We start from the raw sequence: 20,521 nt of genomic DNA on the forward strand, positions 1-20,521 counted from the left end.
ATAAGCCAGACAAAGAATAATGGATGGAAAGTGAACAAGGAGAGATTTAACCTGGAAATAAGGAGAAACTTTCTGACAGTGAGAACAATCAACCAATGGAACACCTTGCCTTCACAAGTTGAGGGAGCGCCATCACTTGAGACTTTCAAGAAGAGATTGGACTGCCATTTGTCAGAAATGGTGTAGGGTCTCCCGCTTGGGCAGGGGGTTGGACTAGATGACCTACAAGGTCCCTTCCAACTCTGATTATCTGTTGTTATCTGAGCCCAAAAAGGATGCAACAGCTGCTTTAAGGAGATACCCACAGAGGCTGTGTGAGCGTCTCCATAATCTATTCTTTTCAAATCCAAACTGCATCACTACTCTGTATAAGATAAAGATGCGGTAGTTTGTATGTTAATAATAATAATACTCATTCCACGCTTGATCTGGAAGCAACATCTCATCTTTTTTTTTTTTCTAATTTATCGCAGCCCAGCATGACCTACAGGATTTGAGGGACAGAAATCCCTCCGACCATTGGATGGAGAAAGATAATTTTTCCCTCAGAGGCACTTTAAGACCTGAGCAGATGCCATTAGGTGATGAGGTGATAGTAGATGATGATGGACTAGTAGATGCAAAGCCTATCTCCAACAGTACCAGCAAGAGGAAAAGAAAAAGTTCTCTTTCTGGGATGGACATCAGTGAGAACAGCCTCAGACGTCCAGGGGAGCAAGTTGAGATGGTCGGCTGCGAAGAAGGGCCACGCAATCGGTCTCCCGAAAGGATGCAAGACAAAGACGAAATAGCCTGCGAGCTCTTGGGGGCCACCACTATTCCCTCTAGACTTCTTCCGGGGCCCGTCTTGAGTTCTAAGAAGCGCAAGCTGATTTTGCACATCGATTTGAACAACACCATCCTGGTCTCTGATGCAATTACCAAACAGGACCCCGGTGCTGCTTTAAACTATTACCTGAGTACAGTGACCTGGGGAAAACTTGGCCACACAGGTAAGATCATTTGGTATGTTGGGGAATTCGCATCTACAGTTTTTGGGCCTAGGATAGATTTTTTTTTTTTTTTTTTAAAAATCAATGTTTGCAATGGTGAACAAAGAGTTTCATGTCCCAAGATGCCATTAGGCAAGAAAAAAAAAACATGTGCAAATGGTCCTCGACTTACGACTGTAATTGGGATCAGAATTTCTGTCACTAAAAAATGCAGTCATTCAGCGAGTTGCACCAAATTTTATGACTTTGCTGTGGTTGTTAAAACAAATTCCCATGGTCATTAAGCGAATCGTGCAATTGTTAAGTGAATCTAGCTTTGCCCATTGACTTTGCTTGTTGGGAGCCCCTTAGGAAGATTGCAAATGGTGATCTTATTTATTTGTTCATTCATTCTTTCATTCACTCATATATTTATAAAATGTATAGGCTGCCCATTTTACCTCAAGGTGACTTTTGATGCTGGGAGCCCCTTAGAAGGTTGAAAATGGTGATGTTATTGATTGATTGTTCATTTATTTATAAAATTTATAGCCCCCTCCCCATCTTACCTCAAGTGACTCTGATGCTGTGACTGTCATAAATGCATGCCAATTGCCAAGTGCCCACGTTTTGATCACATAACCACGGAGATGCTCTGGTGGTCGTAAAAGTGAGGATCAGTTATAAGCATGAGGACCAACCATAAATCACTTTTTACATGTCATTATAACTTCATTAAAACAAATGATTGTAAGTTGATGACTGCTGGTATATCCTATATTGTTTTTCCTCTAGAAAATAACTTGTGTTGTAGGGATGGAGGTGAAAATGGATAGATTTCACAGAACATTATGGAGTCAAATAGTTTATGGGGAAATACAGGAGACATTTTAAAAAACATTCTCCAAAATTGTGCTGGAATTTTACTGCTTGTCAATGAGAATTTCTTGCACACCGTTTGCTTGATTTCAGGTTTTTCCGATTCTGCTCACATGTATCTTGAGGACTAGAAACAGTGGATTTGGAATTCTTTCTCCAAAATCTCTGGTTCTAATCACCCCATCAGTTAGGCTTTTCCCTATAATTGTATGCTGTATAAAATTAATAAATGCACATTAGCCTCACTGAAACGATTCGGAGTTTGAAACAAGGCCATTTAAAGTTTGAAAAACATCCAGTGAAGTCAGAATAACCCACCCCACTTCACCTTAGTTCCAGGTTGAGTTGTTTTTTGAGTTCGGAATATTTTGTACAGTTTTATGCCAAATGCATTTTGTTCTGCTTCAAAAGTGGCAATTATTTCTTTTCTCTTGAAAGAAGAGTTTCGTTGCTTTTTAGGAGAGATTTTTAAAGGTATAAGGTATTATAAGAAGCTAGATGATGTTTCACAAACAGTAGTCTGGGGTCGTTGTTACTCCTGGAGCTTGGTGGTTTTCTTGCAGATATTTCATTTCCCAATCACCATGTTTCCTTGAAAATAAGACCCTGTGTTATTTTCTTTTTGACCCCAAAATAAGCACCAGGTCTTAGTTTGGGAGGATGTCTTACCCACTTACCTAAGGATCACTGCAACCATGCCTCCCATGCCTTGACACCTGTCACGCTGCTGCCCAATTTCTGTGGCCACTCACGGCTGTTTGCGGCTAGACGCTACGTGACTCGTGCTGGTGCCACCACTCGTGGCAGGACACCGCATGGCTCATTACACCGGTGTCACTGCTCGTGGCAGGAGGCTGCATGTCATGTTGTGTCATTGCACAAGTGAGCGGTGCTACTAGCACGATGAGCCACATGGCATCTAGTCACAAATGGCCACGAGTGGCTGCAGAAGTCGGGCAGAGGCACGACAGATATCAGGGCATGGGAAGCATGGTTGCAGTGGTCCTAAGGTAAGACATCCCCCCCAAAGTAAGACCTGGAGCTCCACTCCCCTGCTCTATCTTGATTTTTATGCCTGCGCCTCGCCCCACCTCATACAACCAGATGGGGGGCGGGACTTATTTTTTGGGTAGGGCTTATATTAGGCGCAGGCATGAAAAATCGGGCTAGGAGTTGTTTTGGGGAAAAGTCATACTTTCAAGAAACCACAGTAGGTATTCTCATCAGTGCACTGATGATATTACTTAGTTTGGAAATGAAACATCTGCAAGAAAACCATCCAGCTCCAAGAGCAACAAGGACACCCCAGTTTAACCCTGAACTACAAGTAATCTCTTCTATTGAAGCAATACTATGTTTCGCAGCATGTTGAGATTTTTTTGAACCTGGGATTGAAAAGTTTATTTTCCTTCAAGCTCAAAGCCGTTTTTGTCCTCCCATCTTTCATGTTTATGTCTTATGTTCAGTTGATTTGATTGAAATGATTGTGGTGAGCCATCTAGAGTTGGGTAGCATATAGGTGGTGTTATTACAGACCTAGAGAGGTTAAAACGGCAGTTTTATCCACACCTACTTGGAAGTAAGCTTCTGAACTCAGTGAGGATTTATTGCTGAGTAGCTCTGCAGAAAATTACCCTGCGAAGCATTGTGTATGTCCTTTTCACAGCTTCATTATTCTATTGTCCCAGAATGATAATGTATGTGATGCAGGTTGTCCTTGAATGTATGACCACAATTAACCCCAACTTTCTGTTGCTAAACAAGACAATTATTAAGTGAATTCTTCCCCATTTTATGACCCTTCTTTCCATAGTTGTTAAGCGAATTACTGCAGTTGTTAAATTAGTAACATGGTTGTTAAGTGAATCTGATTTCCCCATTACCTTTGCTTGTCAGGAGGCCACAAAAGATAATCATAGGATATCCCCAGGACACCGCAATCATCATAAATACATGCCAGTTTCCAGGTCTCTAAATTTTGATCATGTGACCATGGGGATGCTGCAGAGGTCTTAAGTGTGAAAAATGGTCATAAGTCACTTTTTTCAGTGCCATTGTAACTTCAAGCGGTCACTAAAGGAATGTTGTATTTCGAGGATTACCTGTGCTTGCAAGGCAGTGAGCCTTACGCTACATTTTTTGAGTTGGGCTTATTTTTTGGGTAGGGCTTATACTAGGCACAGACATGAAAATAAGGCTAGGGTTTGCCTGAATTGCCATTTTGCTTATTAAAAGTTCTGGAAAACATAAAAGCTTTTTTCCCCCTCTCTTTTTGGATTGCTTGGTTTATCTCAAGAAAGCTGATAAATCTAGCTGCGAACATTATGTTAATTGTAGGTTTAAGAAGGTTTACCTCTTCCCTCTGGTCTGCCTCTGGGTGGTGTGTGCTTTTTTGGGAAAACTGGTGTTTGGGCCGCGTTTTGGTCACGAATAAATAATATGTAATATTTATATTTTATAAATAAATTTTATTAAATTTACAATTAAAAACATATCGACATTACATACACAAAAGGGAAAAAAACAAAAAAAGAACACTCGGTCTTACAAACTGGAAAGAAAAGAGAAGAAGAGATGTAAAAGAAAGAAAGAAACAAAGATAATATGTAATATTTATGTGGCTTTTTATTTTTAGTATTTTCAACTTTGGGGGCATATTATCTCAGTCATACAGTACTACAGAATATCTTCTACTAGAGAGCAGCCGTTCTTTCATGCTGCTCATTTATCTCACCTGAATCAGGTTAAAGAAGAGAACTGTGGCTTAGGTACAGTTAGTCCTCCAACTTAATAAGTGTTTGCTTAACAAGTGTTGGGCGTTATGACGATGCTGAAAAATGTGACTTACAGCTAGTCCTCATACTTACGACTGTTGCAGCGTCCCCAACCGTCGCATGTTCTAAATTTGGGCACTCGGCAGCCAGCATGGGCTTGCAACGGTTGCAGGATCATGCGATTGACAAACACACAATTCCTAGTTTTGGAGTAGATCAGGAGTGTCAAACTGGCAGCCCGCGGGCCAGATGCGTCACGCGCAGGCCACGCCCAAGCCAGCTCCACGAAGGGAAAAATACATCCTAAAACAGGTGACAGCAACATGACGCCACAAGTTGGACCCCCATGGAGTAGATAGAGCACCCAAGAGCTTTTTACCTAATCAAGAGGGAACCCTGGACTTCGAGGAGAGAACTACGGTTGCATTTAACTGCTACTAAGGAAATAAGCCATCATTCCTTATCATGGAGGAGGCTCCCCAGCGACAGGAACGGCTGCAACCAAGAGGGGTTGTGTGCAGTGGTGGGATTCTACCAGTTTCCTTAGCGGTTCAGTGATCGCGCACTTCACACATGCTGTTAGGGATATACACCCTAGCAGAACCTGCACGGCAGTCAGGCAGGCAGGCAAATATGTGAGACAAACGTTTTTGTAGCTTACACTCAGTAAAACAGATACAATGTGCTAGTTAAATAGTTTATTCCAGTATTAGTTTTAGCATAGTCAAACAGTCCATATATCATACACTAGTTCAGTCCGTCCGGGGATTAATCAGTTGCAAAGTCCAGTGTCGAAAAAGAGGTCATTAAACTTACAAATATCAGTCCAGTAATATATCTCTTTGCAGTAGAGATATGAAGAAGTCAAACCTCCTTTCTTCCTTCAGCAACAGCAAAGAACACGCAGTTATCACACCATCAATCCATCATTGTCAGCAAGCAATTCAGTAAGCCAGCAATCAATCAAGTTCTCTTGCTCCCTCTTATGGCGATTTACAGCCGCACCCAAAATTACATGCTTTGCAATTAAAGTGACATACACTTAAACTCACTATCATAGTCTATATATATTATTTTACCCAAACTACGTTAGGTAACCTATGTTATTCCTAACACATGCGCACACCTAACGTGTACGTGCATGCAGCTTTCCAAACACCAGCTGCGGCTGTGCCGCACCAATCAGCTGAGAGGATAAAGAAGAGAAAAGCGCAGCGGTGGGCGGGAGGGCCACTCCTGCGCTTTTCTCTTCTTTATCCTCTTAGCTGATCGGCGGAGCTTTTTTCTTTTTTTTCTTTTTTTTGCTATCGGTTTAAATGAACCGGGCCGAACTGGTAGCATTTCACCGCTGGTTGTGTGCCCATTTCCTCACGGTTCTCACGGCTGTTCATCTTTCTTGTTTCATCTTAACATTACGTGGGCTCACTGTTTAGTATTAAAACATCCCGCCTGCGCCTGACAGATTGGTTGAAAACAATTTAATTCTGCTTGACTATTAGCAGTTGGTAGGCAATTGTTTGATTTTAGTAATACGGTGTCTAGCACAATATTAGCAGAGCCTAATGCATGTTAAACACATTATAAATAAAGAGCTGCAGCAGAGTAAGTGAGAAGGAAGCAGGGAAGGGAAGAGGGAGTGGAGCACACCTGCTTGCTGAGTTCTGTCTGTTCCTGGAGAAGAGAGGATTTTGAAAGGCATCCTCGTACATTGGGAACAGTTTTGTGTTAACCGAAGATTGCAAAGGAAGCAGTGGAACTTAATAAACTTTAAATCACGAGTCTCCAACCTTGGCTACTTTAAGACTTGTGGACTTCAATTGGAGTCCACAATAAAGTGGCCAAGGTTGGAGACCCCTGATTTAAATGATGGCACCAACAGCTGATGGATATTTGGCTTCTTGGCAAGGTAGACTCTGCCTTAAACAGCTGGACTGCTGAGTTTATTTATTTTTATTTATTTATTTATTTATTTATTGTCAATAGCTTACAAGGTAATAGGTGTAAGTAAAAACATACTTATGAATACATGGATACATATAAGAAAAATAAAAATAAAAATAAAAGAAACAATAGGACAGGGACGGGAGGCACGTTGGTGCGGTTATGCACGCCCCCTTCAGACCTCTTAGGAAAGGGGTGAGGTCAATAGTAGACATTCTAAGGTTAAAGTTTTGGGGGTTTGGGAAGAAACCACAGAGTCAGGTAGAGTATTCCAGACATTGACCACTCAATAGCAGTAACTGTGAGAGGGATCTTGGAGTCTTAATGGACAACCAGCTAAATAGGAGCCAGCAGTGTGCAGCAGCAGCCAAAAAAGCTAATGCAATCCTAAATTGCATTAACAGAGGGATACAATCAAGATCAAGTGAGGTACTAATACCACTCTAGTAAGACCACACCTAGAGTACTGCATCCAGTTTTGTTCACCACATTATAAAAAGATGTTGAGACTCTAGAAAAAGTACAGAGAAGAACAACCAGGATGATTAGAGGACTGGAGGCTAAAACATACAATGAACGGTTGCAGGAACTGGGCTTGGCTAGTCTAGCAAAGAGAAGGACCAGAGGAGACATGATAGCGGTCTTCCAATATTTGAGGGGCTGCCACAGGGAGGAAGGGGTCAAGCTATTTTCTAAAGTTCCTACAGGCCAGACAAGGAATAATGGATGGAAACTGAACAAGGAGAGATTCAACCTGGAAATGAGGAGAAACTTTCTGACAGTGAGAACAATCAACCAAATGGAACAGCTTTGCCTTCTTGTGGGAGCGCCATCACTTGAGACTTTCAAGGAGAGGTTGGACTGCCATTTGTCAGAAATGGTGTAGGGTCTCCCGCTTGGGCAGGGGGTTGGACTAGATGACCTACAAGGTCCTTTCCAACTCTGATTATCTGTTATTTGTTGCTGAAGTCGTATTTCCTGCAATCAAGTTTGGTGGGATTAACCTTGAGTTTGTATCTATTGTTTGCTCTTGTGTTATGGTTGAAGCTGAAGTATTCATTGACAGGTAGGACATTGCAATGTATGATTTTATATACTATAGTTAGATCGGACAGAAAGCGTAGTAGTTCTAGGTTGTCTAGGTCTAGAATTTCAAGTCTGGTGGCATAAGGTATTCTGCAACGAGTAGAGGAGTGGAGAACTCTTCTTGTGAAATATTTCTGGACTTTCTCAACTGTGTTAATATCAGATACGTAATGTGGGTTCCAGACTGATTATCTGTATTCGAGTATTGATCTAGCAAATGTTTTGTATGCTCTAGTTAGTAGTGTGATATTACCAGAGAAAAAGCTACGTAAGATTAGGTTAACAACTCTTAACGCCTTTTTGGCTATGTAGTTACAGTGGGCTCTAGCACTTAGGTCATTAGAGATGAGTACTCCAAGATCCTTGACAGTTTGGATCATCAACAAGGTCTTGACTATTCAGCCTGCATTTTATTTTCTGATCTTTTTTGCCAATATTGTTATTTGTCTCTCTAAAAGCTGAGTCAGGAAACTGCTGTGCTTATAACAGAAGCATCAGCTTGATGGGACCAATGACATTTGAGACTAAAGCAGATATACGCTGTGAGACTTATTCCACTTTTAACTCACTCTTGGCCTGTAGGTTTTATTTCCACCAGTTCTAATTTTCACAGTTCCCAGAGGAAATAGGCTGGCTCAATGTTTTTTCAGCGTTGGCAACTTTTAAGGTGTGTGGACTTCAACTCCCAGAATTCCTCAGCCACATGAAAATTGCTGCTGAGCAATTCTGGGAGTTGAAGTCCAAAGTTGCCAAGGTTGAAAAAATACTGGCTAGGAAATGACAAATAATTCAAGAACCTTAATCCCTTCAATGCTGAATAGGGCTCATCTAGGGATTTCCTGGTTTTAAGTTGACAGTATAAATCGGAGGTGTCGAAACTTAGCGACTTTATGACTTTTGGACTTCAACTCCCAGAATTCTCTGGCTGGAGAATCCTGGGAGTTGAAGTCCACAAGTCTTAAAGTTGCCAGGTTTGGGGACCCCTGGTATAAATAGACATGTGCAACCTTCATTTGCATCAAGCTTTAAACCAGGCTATGTATAGTCAATCAATAGCTACATTTAAAAAGTAAACAGGAGAGGGGTGAAGGGAGGTTGAGTTTTAAGACACAAAATGGGTGCCTTAAGTCTTTGTACACATCTCTGCCCTCATCTCTGCCCTTCTGGGCCACTTGCACTCTATGGTTCCTGCCATCCTAGCTGACCTTCGCTGGATTTTGCTCCTACTCTTGGCCAAGCATGGCTGGCCTGGACTTTCATAAGGCAGGTGCTGACTGCATGAGGCTTTCTTCCCCAGATCACACACACACACACACACACACATATACACACGGTAGTATTCCCAGGAGACCCGAGGAAGATGGCCTCACATGGCCAGCAGCTGCTTCATGAACGGCCAAGGTGGACATGCCTCATGAGCTACAGGAGCAGGAAAATCTGGGGTGGTAGAGCACAGGGTGGCAGGGGCCCTGGAATCCAGAGTTGTGAAGGCACTTGCAGGTGGGATTGGGCTATGGGCCAGACTGGGGCTTTCCAGGATAGCTGCAGTTTCATACCATGCTGTAGTACAGTGGTAGCTAACCTTTTGGGGCTCCTGTGCCAAAAATTGTGCGTGCGCTTGCATGCTCGGTCTCGCGTGCCAGCACCCAGACAGAAGGCAATGTGTGCCCCCCCACACCCCCTACGCATGCGCGCGCAATCCCCACCCACCCCCGCCCTCTTACCTGCACTGCGCCTCACAGCTGATTTTCGGTGGGTTTGAGGTCTTTTGTGGCCTCCCAGAGGCTTGAGGAAGGCTTCTGCAGGTTTTGCAGGCTGAAAACTAGGACCGTTTCGTCACTTCTGGTATTTTCGGAAAAACAGGAAGTGATGAAACAGTCCTAGTTTTTGGCCTGCAGAAGCCTGCAGAAGCCTTCCTCAAGCAATTGGGAGACCGAAAAAGGCCTCAAACCCGCCAAAAATCAGCTGTGAGGCGCGCGCATGTGCAGTGAGATACGTTTGTCTACAGCTTGTGTGCCAGCACAAATGGCTCTGCGTGCCACCTGTGCCACCTGTGTGCCACCTGTGTGCCACCTGTGTGCCACCTGTGGCACACGTGCCATAGGTTCGCCATCACAGCTGTAGTACATATAGGTAGTAATCTACTTAACAACCATTTGTTTAATGATTGTAAAAAGTTACAACAGTACAGGTAGTCATTGACTTACAACTGTTCATTCAGTGACTGTTCAAAGTACTTGTATTTTTAGTTTTTCCTGCCCAGGTATTTGCTTTTCTCCACATTAAATGTCATGATGTTGGATAGAGGCCCCATTGTTCAAGTTTGTCAAGATCTTTTTGGATCCTGAGCGTGTCTTCTGGGTGATTGGCTATTCCTGCCAGCTTAGTATCATCTGCAAATTTGATGAGTTCCCCTTCTGTTCCCTCATCTAAGTCATTTATGAAGATGTTGAAGAGTACTGGGCCTAAGACGGAACTCTGTGGCACCCCACTGCTTACTTCCCTCCAGGTAGTTGTAGACACCCTCCAAGACAGGGTGCAGGGCAGCCAAAAGAGCAGAGATGGGAGGAAATAGAGGGTTGGGTCTGTTGAAGCCCCTTCCCTGGGAACACCTGAGGCTCGGGACTTGGAGGGATCAATCCTGGAAGGGCTTGAATAGGGATAGGTTAACAACCCGTGGAATTCTGTAGAGATTCTCAGTCATCCAGGACATAGTTGTCCCAAAGGTGCTTTTTCAGGATTTTTTTGTTTTTGTTTTTCTTTGAAAACATTTCACTTCTCATCCAAGAAGCTTCTTCAGCTCTTTGAGCCAGGAGCACAACTCAGGTGACCCTGAGGACACAGATAAACCTCCAAGTGCCTCAACGACCCTCTAAAACAAGGGTCTTCAAACTTGGCATGTTTAAGACTTGTAGACTTCAACTCCCAGAATTCCTGAGCTAGCATGACTGGAGGAGGAATTCTGGGAGTTGAAGTCCACAAGTCTTAAAGCTGTGAGGTTTGAAGACTCCTGCTCTAAAAGGATGCAAATGACCAGCTGTCTGCAAGGAGTACAAATCCTGACATTCCCCATGATCCTGTCAGAGCTGAAGAAGCTTCTCGGATGAGAAGCGAAGCATCTTCAGAGGAAAAAAACCAAGAAAATCCAGTTGCCTCCTGAAAAAAAGCACCTTTGGGGACAACCCGTGGAATTCAGCTCGTGACGGGATTGCTGTTGCTAAGCGATGCAGTCACGTGACATGACATTTTACCACCGCATGGTTTAACGATGGAAATTCTGGTCCCAGTTCTGGTTGTAGCTCAAGGACTCCTTGTGTTTTGAGGCAGAGCTTCATCTGTCCTTTTCCTTTCTCTTCTAGGGGAGTGGCAGTGGGTCAGTGAGTTTCCCTCTTTGCATCCTCCCTGCCAAGGCGCTGTGAGTTTTTATTCTCAATATGGCCGCAACACCAAATTCATAGAGACGTCCTACGGGAGGAAGTTCCGGGACCTTCACAGGCACCACTTGAAGCTGCTAGAGTGGCAGGGTCAGCCTCACCCTCAGCTCTCCGTCAAAGATGAACAGGCCAGGCATTACAACTTGGTGCTGCCTTCCTTCTTCTGCCTCCTGGAAAGCTTGCATCGAGAAGGGAGGGAGTTTGCGGTCATCTTTCGTACCTTTGGCACAGACCTGCCTCGTGTCCTGCAGGCGGTGAGCTGCGCCCTGGAGGGGCAGCACCCTGGCTTCCCTGCCCTGGGAGGAATCTCGGTGAGTTGGGCAAACAGAATATCTCCTTTGCTTAACGTTGCTTGAGGGATGCTGGCTTTTTTTTGGCCAACTAGGTAGGTGTTTCAGCTCTTTAGAAGAGAATGTCACTATTACTTGTTCTAAGAGGGTAGCCTGTCCTTCTCTCCAGTGTATTCTCCTTTTTAGCCTTTTCTCAAAAAGGCTCATTGGTTCAAGTCTGGCTGTATTTTAAACAGAGAGTGGCACAGAAATAATTTAGTTTAACCGTGTCAAAAGATGTACGATTGGGTTCCTTCTTGCAAAGTAAGCTCCCGATAGATGGTAGACATTCTTTGGGGCTTTCTTTGTGTGAGATTGTAGATCTGAAGCTATGCAAGGAGAAATCCTACCTCTCTTGCAAATAAATCCTTCCTGTGATGACCTGGGGCGTGGCACAAAGGCAACACAGTTAGTTAATCAATAAGAGTCCCTTTATTAGCTCCAACTTTGCCCCCAGTGTCCTGGTTACCTTCTGGCTAGAGAAAAACTCTCCCAGGAACAGCCTTTGACTGCAGAGAATCAAATCCAAAACATGGTCAACAAGAACTATAACTATAAGTCCAATCAAGGCAAGATGAGGTAATTAGTCTGGCAGGGCAAGAGAAGGAATTCCAGACTTGAAGGAACAGTAATTCAACATGGTTGGGAGGATGTCAAGAACTCAGATAACCAAAGTGAACACAAGATAGACTCATGTTTGTTCCCAGAAGATGCCACACTCAACCATGCATCTCTTTTAAACTCCCTTCCCAGGTGTGGCTAATGCAGGAGATTAGGGCCCTTTCCTCCCCCTGTAAGCCACACAACACGTTGCTCTCTTGTCTCTTGTCCATTCCTCCCTGCATGCCCTAGGATGAAGAGGGGGTGGGCCTGGGTCTTCCTCTGAATTCCTTCTCCTTTGTTCTACCTCTTCCCTGCTCTGCCCAGCCGGACTTTGCCCTTCCCCAGTTTCCTCCACAGCCAACAGAGCCACACGCCCACTCCCTGTTAGCTTGTTCGTCTTCCTCCTGGGATTCAGAGGCATGACACTTCTCTCCCCCCCCCTTTTTTTTTTCTGGGAGGTGAGCAGGAGAAATTAAATCCCACAGCATGGCGTCCAATGCTAGAGATGGGGTTCTCTGAAGTCAGAAGCCACGTGGGTCCTCTGTTAGACTGATGGATTGATTAATGCCTTGAGGTCACTATTGATATATTATTTATTGCTGAAGGATCCTGTCCTGAAAGGAAAATGTCTGCTGACTTTGGTGGATTTGTTTAGAAAGACAGTTTTTGATTCTTCTACAAAAAGATTATGATCTCTAGGATTGTAGAGAATAATTCCAAATAAAGGTCATGGTTTGTTAAAAATTCAAAAGGCAAAAAACAACAACCCATGGCCATAAGGCACTTTTTTCAATGCCATTGTAACTTCAAGTAAACATAAAATGAATGGTTATAAGTTGAGGACTACCTGTAATTGCAAATCCAGGTGGAATACATCCAATAACACTCCCACGTGCACAAAATGTTGAAAATAAAATAACAAAAACCAAAATCTATAAACCAGCATCTGATTTGTTTGTTTTATTTTGGTCATAGACCAACATAAAATAGTCATTCTAACATAAGACTATTTTTTTTTAAAAAAAGTCATATTGATAACAATAGCAATAGCACTTAGGCTTATATACCACTTCACAGTGCTTTACAGCCTTCTCTAAGCAGTTTACAGAGTCAGCCTATTTCCCCCAACAATCTGGATCTTCATTTTACCAACCTCGGAAGGATGAAAGGCTGAGTCAACCTTGAGCTGCTCAGAATCGAACTGCTGGCAATCGGCAGAATTAGTCTGTAATACTGCATTCTAACCACTGCACCACCATGCCATCACGCAGTTTTATTCTATCTATTGACAGCATAAAGTAAAGTAAAAAAATAAAATTATTGATGTGAAATTACAAAATGCAGCATGATGACACAAGTCCATATTCAGAAAACAAAATTATCCTTCTTCAATTGGTAATTGAATTTTTTTGCAAAGATATTCTTGGAATCAAAGAACTCCATAGAAGTTTTCTAAACAAAGAATTTCATTTCAACCCTGAGCTATAAAAAAATATCCTTTAAAGAATTTATTTCCTGAAAATATTTGCCAGATACATAGACTGGAATTCCTCTTAGAATATAAATTAGTCTAAGAATAATAATTCATTTTGAGAGCATTCATCTTTCCCTATCTATCAATATCTGGAGTAACCTCGATATATATTTTATTTTCATTGCATGTTGCTATCTGAGTTATATCTTTTGGCATAGAGATCCCTAGGTATTTAATGGGTTCCATACAAAAATAGAATTAATATTCCTTAAATGAACGGATCACCAATTTTTCACTTAAAGGCATCAGTTCAATTTGGACCAGTTAATAGAGTAGCCTGCTATTTTGCTAAAGGCATTAACGTAAATTTGGATTAATGCCGGGATAGTATTATAATAAGGTTCGGAAATAAACAAAAGAATGCCCCCTAAAAATAAAACCAATTTTTGTTCAAAGGACTTATATCCTTCTCTATAGGTTTCTCTACGATGTCTAATAGCACAGGCTAAGCATTCTGTGTAAATATTAAAAAGCAAGGATGAAAGTGAGCTTCCTTGTCTAACTCCTCTAAATAATTGGGGGGAAATGGGAGAAAAACATGCCACTAATCTTCACTTTAGATATTGGCGGTTCATATAATATCTTAGCCTATTTTATGAACTCCATAGCAAATGATTTAGTACAGCAAGGATGTCATGTTTATCAAACACTTTTCCAGTATATATCGTAGTGATAAAATTACTTGAGCTTTATTTCTATTCAAATCTATTAGATCAAAGGCTGCTCTAATGCTATCTGCTGCTTGCCACGTTTATATAAGCCCTACTTGGTCATTGTTAATAACAAACTCTGTATCACTTACTGTAATCTATTTGCCTGCACTGCTGTTAAAAAATCTTCATAGCAACGTCAATTAATGAGATTGGACGATAATGAGCAGACCGAAAACCATTATTATCTGCTTTTAGTATAACGGTAATATAAGCCTGATTAAATGCCGGCAATAAAATTCCCTTATGAAATATCTCTTCCTACACAAACTTAGCCTTTATCCACTTAGAGAGAGGTGGCCTTTTTTTTTTCTGTTCCTTCTGGTCCCTTTTCTTAAATTCCCCTCTACTTTGATCATCTTGGCCTGTTTGAGGCCATCTAGGATTGGTGCTTTGAATAGTGTTTCTTCTATCTCTCTTGTTATTTTTCACCGCAGTTGCCCGTCGATCTCAGACTTGGAAAGATACGTTGCAGCAAGAAGAAAGTGGTGCTGAGCCATGGAGCCGAGCAGCTCTCCAGCGACAACGGATGCCGGAAAATGTATGCCTATTTCAGCTCCAGGGAAGGCATCAGTGGTTTCCAGGACCACTTTGAATGGTGAGATATGTGCTTTCTTGTTGGCCTACTTTTATTGACAGTGGTTGGCTTTTTAGCAACAAATACGGGCAATCCTTTCTTACTGACCACCTGGTTTAGCAACTGTTTGAAGTTATGACAGTCTAAAACAGGGGTTCCCAACCCCAGGGGCTGGGGGTGTGAGGCAATATTCCAGGAGGTGCGAAAATTTGGGTTTAGAAGTTTCAAAAATATAGTAGGATTGCCTCTATACCCGTGCTTCGCTAGAAACTATGTGATCGGGCTTAGTTTTTGGGGAGGAAAATAAGGGGGGTGGGAATTGTGCCTCTGCCTACCAGCATCCATCGGTATTCATCTGGCTAGCGTCCTGTCAGTGTGTGAGAGAGTTGAAGGCTGTTTGGAAACTGAAACATGGAAACTGAAACAGTATTTGCTGTGTGAGCAAGGAGACAGCAAGGAGCCTGGGCGTGGCTTAGCTCAACTGTTCTGTACTAAAGCTGCTTGGACTTTGAAACTAAAACTGAAACTGAAAGTCCTCTCTGCTAGTGTTTTGCATTTGGAACAGATTTCTTTTCAGGTGGGGAGGGGGAGCAGAACTCCTTAGCATCAGAGCATGTTAATAATAATAATATAGGAAATACGAATGCTCTGATGGTCATTTCGAACAATCCTTTCTTAGTGAGTACCTAGAAGCCAAGTAGGCTTTACGGTTCTGGAGATTTTCTGATGATGCGTGAGCGATATTTCACTTTTATATACTGTATATAGATATGCATAATTATATGCATATAATTATTTACTTTTGTAAGGGGTGCGAGAATATATCAAGTTTTCTAGGGGTGCGAAAAGGTTGGGGACCCCTGGTCTAAAAAAAACACCTTGCAACCAATCCTCACACATATGACCATTGCAACATTCCACAGTTGTGTGATTGCCATTTTTGTGCTTGCCACCTGGCTTGTGACAAGCAGAGTTAATGGTAAACACAGGCGTAACATTTTAAGTTGTGGTCCCTTGAGGTTGCAGCGGTTTGCTCAACAACCAAATGGGGAATGATGTCATTAGTGCATGGTCATGTGACATCATTAGTGACTGCAGTGCTTCAGCAAGAAGAATTGCCAGTCGCAATGAAGGTTGCTAAATGTATGATCAGATTACAATGCAGTGAGCTTTTAAAAATATTCTTCTTGTATTACACTAAAAATAAAGACTGCAAAGAGTGTATATTTTCAGCCTCATGGAAGCCATTAATATTAAAATGATTTTGCTTCCTAACTCCAGTTCCACAGAGTTCTTTTTTTTTTTTGTTCCTCACATATTGATTTGTATCTTTCTTTCTTGCCATTTCTTGGCATTTCTTTCTTGGCATTTTATGTGGAGTTATAAGTAGGGGGTTTTCTTGCTTCTATAACCTGCTGAGTCTGGTCTAGGAAATGGTCTTTCCAACCCGGTAGCCTTTAAATAAGTTTTACATTTTCTTTCCACTGGCCATGCAATCTGCAGGGCACCGAGTTGGAGTAATTTAGTTTAAAGAGTCTTTTGTGAGTTAATCTTGCCCGGTAGGCATGCAACCTCTCTATTCAATCATAAATCAAGCTAGGTCTCTTAAAGAGTAATTCCCCTGCCTTGTGCTCCTTTATCAAGCTGTATTTTTCGCCCATAAGACGCTCAGAACTATAAGGTGCACATTAGCTTTAGAGGAGGAAAACAAGAAAAAAAAAATCTGCCTCTTCCTCCCAGCATCCGTTCGGTATTCATCTGGCTAGCGTCCTTGCAGCAAATAGCAAACAGCCTGCCTCCTCCGTGTCCACTGCCTCCGCCGGGGAACGCTGGAGCCTTTGCTGCTGAGCAGCTGTTCGGCGCTGCATCGGCCTCCCAAAAGACCGCCGATCAGCTGTTCTAGGTAGCAGGGATTGCATCGCCGCCTATCGCCACCTACTGCCACCCATTCGCCACTGCCTGTTTGCCGCGAATGGGCAGTGGCGAATGGGTGGTGTGGTAATCCCCGCTGCGTAGAACAGCTGATCGGCGGTATTCTGGGAGGCCGATCCAGCTGCCAATCAGCTCTCAGCAGTGAAGGTTCCAGTGTTCCCTGGCAGTGCCGGCGGTGAACACTGCTGCCACACCAACTCACACACCACACCCCCGCCACAATATTCGTTCTATAAGATGCACAGACATTTCCACCCACTTTTGGTGTGTCTTGTAGTGTGAAAATTACGATATTTGTAGCCTTGATTTCTCATTTGGAAAAAAACTAGCTTTTGTACCATCTGAGCCTAGCTTACTCCCAGTGTATATTTCTATTTCTAGTAGACCTACTTGGTAACAATGCCTGTTTCTATTTCTATGATTTTCAGTATCGTGTTTGTGAGCATCGGTTGTCCACTCGCAGTTTCCTTTGTGTCCACCAGGCCCTTTCTCATACCTGACTTTTAAAATATTAAATGACTAAATGAATGAAGGAATAAAATATACGGGAAAATGGAATGTTGCAAATTGCCAGCCTCCGTTATAATCTGAATTAGAATAGGACTTCTCAGCCCAATAGAGATGCTTTATATATTCATAAAAAATAATCATGTTGGATGGCTGCACCATAATGCTTTGAAACTGTTACCTGCCCAGACGCCAAAAGCTGGGGGTGCCAGCATCCCAGGGGCTAGAAAAGGTGATAGGAAGCATCTTTGTTTGTCTTCTAGTAAAGGGTTCAATGGCTATCCATGCCCATCATGGTACCCATGTTGTAAGAGTACTCAAGATGATCTTTCAAATTTTAAAGATATTTCAAAAGGTTTGGTATGCATGGTGCTCAGGGAACAATGACTGCAAAGTTAAGAGAATTCTAGAAACTGAACCTTATGAGGAATATTTGCTTATGTTCTACCTGGAGAAGAAAAAAAATCTTGTTTTGTTGGCAGATGTCTGAAGGTCCATCAAAATAGAAGCAATGGATAGAATTGATAGGGAACCAGGTTTTAGCTGGCCATTTGAGGGAATGTTCTGATACGTATTCAATAGGATGTACAGAATGTTTTCGAAGATGCTGGATTATATTTGCTAAGAATATTGAAACAAAGGCTTGATATATCAGAGATCCTACATCCCTTTGCAGATCTTGTTTTGAAAAGCTCCATCCTGAACAAGACTGCCCAGGTTTTTTTTGGAACCAGCCTGAGACTTCAGCAAATGCTGGTACAGCTTCTTTCTCTTTCTTTCTTTCTTTCTTTCTTTCTTTCTTTCTTTCTTTCTTTCTTTCTTTCTTTCTTTCTTTCTTTCTTTCTTTTCTTTTCTTTCTTTCTTTCTTTCTTTTCTTTTCTTCCTTCCTTCCTTCCTTCTTCTTCCTTCCTTCCTTCCTTCCTTCCTTCCTTCCTTCCTTCCTTCCTTCCTTCCTTCCTTTCTTTCTTTCTTTCTTCTTTTCTTTCCTTCTCTTTCTTCCCTCCTCTTCCTTCCTTCCTTTCTTTCTCCCTCCCTCTCCCTCTCCCTTCCTTCCTTCCTTCCTTCCTTCCTTCCTTCCTTCCTTCCTTCCTTCCTTCCTCCCCTCCCTCCCTCCCTCCCCTCCCTCCCTCCCTCCCTCCCTTCCTTCATTTTCTATTAGCAGGCAGGATTCTGTCTTCTTGGGTGCTCTTTAGCAGGGCAAAAACAACTCTGATTAGAAGCCCAGAGAGGCAAGGTTACACATATTTCATATTTTTGGCTTATTCTCCTAAATACAGAGTTGTTGTTGTTTTCAGTCATATAGTTCTGTTCGTTTCTGAAAACCAAAGTCTAGTTCTTTTGCCCTTATTATTTTACATGGAAACTTGGGAATTTATGTGGCAAAAGGATTGAGAAACAGGGACAGTTGCAGTAGCCAAAATCTAGACCATAGGTGCTCAGCACAACATTTCATTTTGTCTGTCTTCACTGGCTGTTCACTTCCTGTCACATCATTTTACCGGGCATCATTTTCCTTGCCTGTTTGTTGGTAAGTAATAAATAAATAAATGATATTCAAACGCCTCTGAAACCCTTGACTCTTAGAAACAGAATAAATGGAAGAAAGGTCTTTAATTAAAAAGGAAGCACCCATTATGGCCCTGTGTGCATTTATTCCTTCCTTTCCTTTCTTGTTTCCATCCCTTTTCTCCCTCCCCCCCCTCTTGAAGTACAGGGAGCAAAATGAATGCATGTCTGTCCTGATCGCTACAGATTATGTCTCTTTCTTTGCCGCAGGTGGGCTAAGAATAATTATTCCAGCCAAGGTGGAAAGCCCATTTGGGTCGATCCTCAGGACTCCAGAGTCCAGCATATCTGTATAGATGACAACATCCGACTGACCGATTCTGACACCATTGTGCATCCTCAGGTATTGTTAGGGAGAAGCATTGCTTCAATTCTCTCCCCCTCCCCCTTTTTAAAAAAAATAGAAGATTCTTTTGTGGGTCATTCACAGCTCTTAATTATAATTATAATTGTGCAGTCCCCTTTTGTCAATCCTGGGGAAATAAGCTAGGCTTTCAGAGACAATACCCAGGAGGCTTTGTGCTCTAAGTGGGAGACCTGCTGTTGTGATTCCTCCACTTTTATTCTGGCCTTAAGCAGAAAAGCCCATTGCCTGGGCTATCTTTGGAGTACCTCTGCCTGGCTGGCAAGGATAACCTGCCCCAAAGGTGGTGGAGATTGGTAAGTGAGCCGCCTGTCATAACCGCAGGTGATTAGAGGAGAACGGTGGCTGGCGTGGAACAGAAGGTGCTTGGGGCCTGTTCTTGCGGCGTGCTCCTTCTGTCCTCTGTGTGAGTCATTCCCATTCTCCCTCCTCCCCGAGCCCCAGCAATCTGCTTTAGCAGCCCAAATCTCCTTTGCAGTCCTGAGTGCTTAAAGGGCAGCTTTCATGCCAGAGCCAGGAAGTCGGGAGAGACGAAGAGAAGAGAAAGGCCGCCGTCGTCGCAGCTCTTTCTGTTGCCCTAAAAGCTTTTGCTTAGGAAAGGAGGCAGCTGGGAGAGAGCGGGGGCTGCTGCCTGAATTAGGGGATGGAGGAAAAGCTATAGGCAGGCAAGGTTAATTGGTTCTTGTTGGATTCAAGCCACCGCATTGGTTCCTTGAGGCTTGGTGCCACGCACAGTATAAGGGAAAATTACCCAGTGGAGGCTGGGACTGTTTCATTTCCCAACAATGGACATTCAAGCTGATCGGTAAACACAGGTAGTCCCTGACTTAACAACAGTTCATTTAGTGGCCGTTTGAGGTTACAACGGCCCTGGAAAAAAGTGACTTATGGCCATTTTTTCACAGCTATGACCTTGGCAGCATCCCCACGGTCATGGGATTACATCCGGATGCTTGACAACTAAGTTCCTATTTTATGACGCATGCAGTGTGTCCCGGGGTCTTTTGTGACTTTCTGACAAACCAAAGAGAGAACCAACCTCTAAAACTAAGGAGAGATTTCTTGACAGTGAGAACAATTAACTGCTCGTCTTCAAAAGTTGTGGGTACCTCATCGCTGGAGGCTTTTCAAAAGAGGCTGGATAGTCAACCTCTCTGGAATGGTCCCTAGCAGTGATGGCGAACCTTCTTGTTGCGACGTGCCGAAAGCATAACGCGTGCCGGCACGCACCATGCAATGCGCCCCGCGCATGCGTGTGCCATGCTCCGCCCCCTTACCCGCAGTACTCATGCACGCACCTGCCAACTGATTTTC

General features: G+C 42.9%; 1 protein-coding gene across 2 annotated transcripts in view; it reads left to right on the top strand.

Moving 5' to 3' along the window:
• LOC113421988 (uncharacterized) overlaps positions 1 to 20,521 on the top strand; it is a 38,323-nt gene that overhangs the window by 9,504 nt on the left and 8,298 nt on the right. For both annotated transcript variants that reach the window (XM_087954438.1, XM_026682652.2), the window contains exons 2-5: positions 474 to 992; positions 11,011 to 11,396; positions 14,699 to 14,859; positions 19,054 to 19,186. In XM_087954438.1, coding sequence (XP_087810564.1) covers positions 524 to 992; positions 11,011 to 11,396; positions 14,699 to 14,859; positions 19,054 to 19,186 — 1,149 coding nt within the window. In that variant the 5' untranslated portion in view covers positions 474 to 523. The remainder of the gene's footprint in view (positions 1 to 473; positions 993 to 11,010; positions 11,397 to 14,698; positions 14,860 to 19,053; positions 19,187 to 20,521) is intronic.

This window comes from Notechis scutatus, chromosome 2 (genome assembly GCF_049901735.1).
Source record: "Notechis scutatus isolate UNSWTSFEM ecotype Mainland chromosome 2, rNotScu1.2, whole genome shotgun sequence".
NCBI lineage: Eukaryota > Metazoa > Chordata > Lepidosauria > Squamata > Elapidae > Notechis > Notechis scutatus.